Raw genomic sequence first — 2,937 nt, 5'->3', positions numbered from 1 at the left:
AAGTAAGAGAGAAGTACAATTATTGGAGTTAATGGTACACGTGGTATTTAAACAAAAGGATCATGACTCATGATATTGACGACGGCGACAAGGGCGGCGTTTATCGCGTCCCTTTCCCAAGAGTTTCGCTTGACCGGTGATACCGGTGAGGAAGGACAGAGTACGTGTCATTATCAGTAATTTCCACAGATTGCAAGCAAGCCCTTCTCGCTCGTGACTCTCCAGTAACTTTCCTCCTATCTTCATAATACGAGGTGGTAAAATATTATTGTGCTTTTAAATAAATAAATAAATAAAAACATTTGATTTTGCCCTAATCTAAATACACTGGCAGGTGTATAAAAGATTTCTATACATTAAAAACCAACATAAAATAGAAACCATATATTTCCATGCATGTAATTTAAAAAAGTCTTCAACCAAGAGCTTCAAATCAAATTTTCCTGTAATACGTTTATTATTTATTATTTAATCAATTGAAATTTTATATCATAATTGAACAATTTTAGAAAGCAAATTAAACACAAAGTAAATTTAGGGTTTTCCCTTTTTTTATAAAAAAAACAATATATATATATATGGACTCCACGTTCGTAAAAAAAAAAATATATATATATATATATATATATATATATATATATATATGGACTCCACATTCGTTTCTTCTTCTTCTTTTTAAACAGTATAAAACCAACATTTACATATTGGAATTGCCAAGAGGTACGCACCCAAAACACGAAAAATACTACTAATCTTTCACACACACTTATATATATATATATATATATATATATATGTTAACATCACTAACTTCTTTTGCTTTCCGCCCATCCTGTTCATTCCAATCTCTCTCTAGATCACTTATTTCTTTTGATCTGTATAAACACAAACTACAATGAGTGCACAACACCGGCCTCTTGGCACAAAGGCTCAGATGTTTACAACTTTGTGACATAAAGAGAGAGTTATGATTTTTGATCACTACTATACATATTGACATATATTTTGTTGTTGTCTTCACTAGTATTCTATGATGAATCGTCCCATTGGAGATCTCTGTGGAACTCCCTTTCTTCTCTTGGTAGTCCTATAATTCACCGCAGTTGGCGGTGGGGTTGAGGGTGTAAAGCTTTGTGCTTTGCTTTTAGCACTTTCGTTGCTAGTGCCAGCCATTGATTTTTCAGTGTCTGGACCATCCATCTCCTTGTACCTTTTCTTCTTCCTGAAATTCTCTGATGTCCCAACAATCTGGAATTTTTATAATTTACGGAACTATGCAATTAAAATCAGCAGCACAACAATGAACATTAGAAGAAGAATACCAGAAGGACCTTTTTAAAAGGAAAAGCTAGACTGTTCAAGGCTTATTTGAGTTACTCATCAACAAAATAAACGAATGCTCCACATATAAATAAACAGTGGTAGCTTAAATGCTTAGCCATTCTCCTAAAAAACAAAGAAAAAAAAGAAAAGTTTTTATCTTTTCCCAAAACTAAAGAATTTGATTAAAATTTGGTTGAAAGAAATAATATATAAGAAATTGTTTCTCTCAATAATAAATGCATGCTCTCATTTTCAGTTGAAAACAAATAAAAACACGGGTGGGATATATATATATATATATATATGCGCATTACCTTGCAAGCAAGAGAGCAGAAACTGAATGAATCAAGGAGGCTGCGCTCACAGACATGGCAAGTTTTGGTAACACCTTTACCAGGTCTAGGCTGAGGCCTCTCATTCAAGAACACAATCTTTGCACTGTTGATGATGTAGGTCTGGACCTCTGTTATGTCCAAGTATTTCTGAATTTCAGACACCCTAATCACATCATGGTAAGATGACCTCCTTATCTACAACAACAGAGTGACTCGATTAAACTATAACAGAGAAATCATGCGCCAGTTGCCTTTTTCGAAAAAAAAAAAACAACAAAAGGGCCATGGATTTGGGATTGAACCACCAAAGATCAGGCTGATGTCATTCATGAAAACAACACAAAATCCTTTACTCTTGCACATAGATACCTGAATAGCTCTATGGTCTTTGTGGTGTGAGAGACAAACAGAACAAAGGGCACCGTTCATGCAATCCAAGCAATACATATTGCATTCACTCTTGTGAGCATCAGCATGAAGCTTGCATTGAACAAAGAAGCTTGTTTCAAGAAGTGGATGCAGCCATGGTGGCCACTTGATATCTTCTTTATGATCATCAGCATAATCTGCACTACCACCTCCCTGTAAAAATACTCAACACAAAATTAACACACAAACAATAGATATATCATTGCAATCAAGAAATAAAACACAAAACATATTAAGAGCAACCAAGAAAGATTACAAATGTGAGCTAAATAATTACAACTACCATGATTCTTCTGATGTTGGGTTTGATTTCTCTCACAGTGGTGCTTTCTTGGTCATTAATGATCATCTAAAGGCAATCTTGAAGAAGGAAAAGAGAGCCTTTTCTTACAGAAAAGATAGATGGGGAAAGGAGGTGGGGTATTTGCTTGAAGTGGGTGGGTGGTTGATGGATGGGGTGTTGGAGGTGATTATCTTTGGCTTAAAAGTCTACCACCGAACCTGTATATCCGAACCTAAGCCAAAAACTAGATGCGTTAGGTCCAAGGAAATAACCATTAATTCTTCCCCTTTTCTTTTCTAGTTCCTCCTCTCTAATTATCTTCCTATATTGTTCTTCGTTGGACTTTGTGATTTGAAAATTAAGCTTCTTGTATTTTTGCCTGGACGTTATAGTTTTTGGCAACACTTGACGGAGGTGTGTGTTCTCGTCTTTGAAAGGTACGTGGAAGGTGGTGGTCTTTACACATGGAGAAGTTGGTGATTCAGCAAAACTAGAAAGATGCTAAACAATTGTATGTGTTGGACACTCATTTTCTAAGTACTTACATCTTAGAAGACTCATGAATGT

General features: G+C 35.2%; 1 protein-coding gene across 2 annotated transcripts; it reads right to left on the bottom strand.

Moving 5' to 3' along the window:
• Positions 1-814: 814 nt before the first annotated feature.
• On the bottom strand, positions 815-2,708 carry LOC105139637 (uncharacterized). Of its 2 annotated transcripts, none has more exons than XM_011046149.1 (4): positions 2,368-2,708; positions 2,028-2,240; positions 1,638-1,853; positions 815-1,248 (listed from the first exon to the last, which is right to left on the bottom strand). In XM_011046149.1, exons 1-4 carry the CDS (start codon positions 2,434-2,436, stop codon positions 1,021-1,023), a joined length of 726 nt encoding a protein of 241 aa, XP_011044451.1. In that variant the 5' UTR covers positions 2,437-2,708; the 3' UTR covers positions 815-1,020. The 2 variants fall into 2 exon arrangements, with proteins under 2 accessions (XP_011044451.1, XP_011044452.1); XM_011046150.1 differs by having other exon boundaries at positions 2,371-2,708.
• Positions 2,709-2,937: the final 229 nt, after the last annotated feature.

This window comes from Populus euphratica, unplaced genomic scaffold (genome assembly GCF_000495115.2).
Source record: "Populus euphratica unplaced genomic scaffold, PopEup_1.0 scaffold96.1, whole genome shotgun sequence".
Taxonomy (NCBI): domain Eukaryota; kingdom Viridiplantae; phylum Streptophyta; class Magnoliopsida; order Malpighiales; family Salicaceae; genus Populus; species Populus euphratica.
The sequence above is the reverse complement of the archived record's forward strand: the minus strand, read 5'-3'. Positions and strand labels throughout refer to the sequence as shown.

Coding starts and splice junctions, on each gene's coding strand:
- LOC105139637 (XM_011046149.1), bottom strand. CDS start 2,436: ATGATCATTAATGACCAAGAAAGCACCACTGTGAGAGAAATCAAACCC. Junction 2,241..2,367: donor ACATCAGAAGAATCATGGTA/GTTGTAATTATT, acceptor GTATTTTTACAG/GGAGGTGGTAGTGCAGATTA. Junction 1,854..2,027: donor AAGACCATAGAGCTATTCAG/GTATCTATGTGC, acceptor CTGTTGTTGTAG/ATAAGGAGGTCATCTTACCA.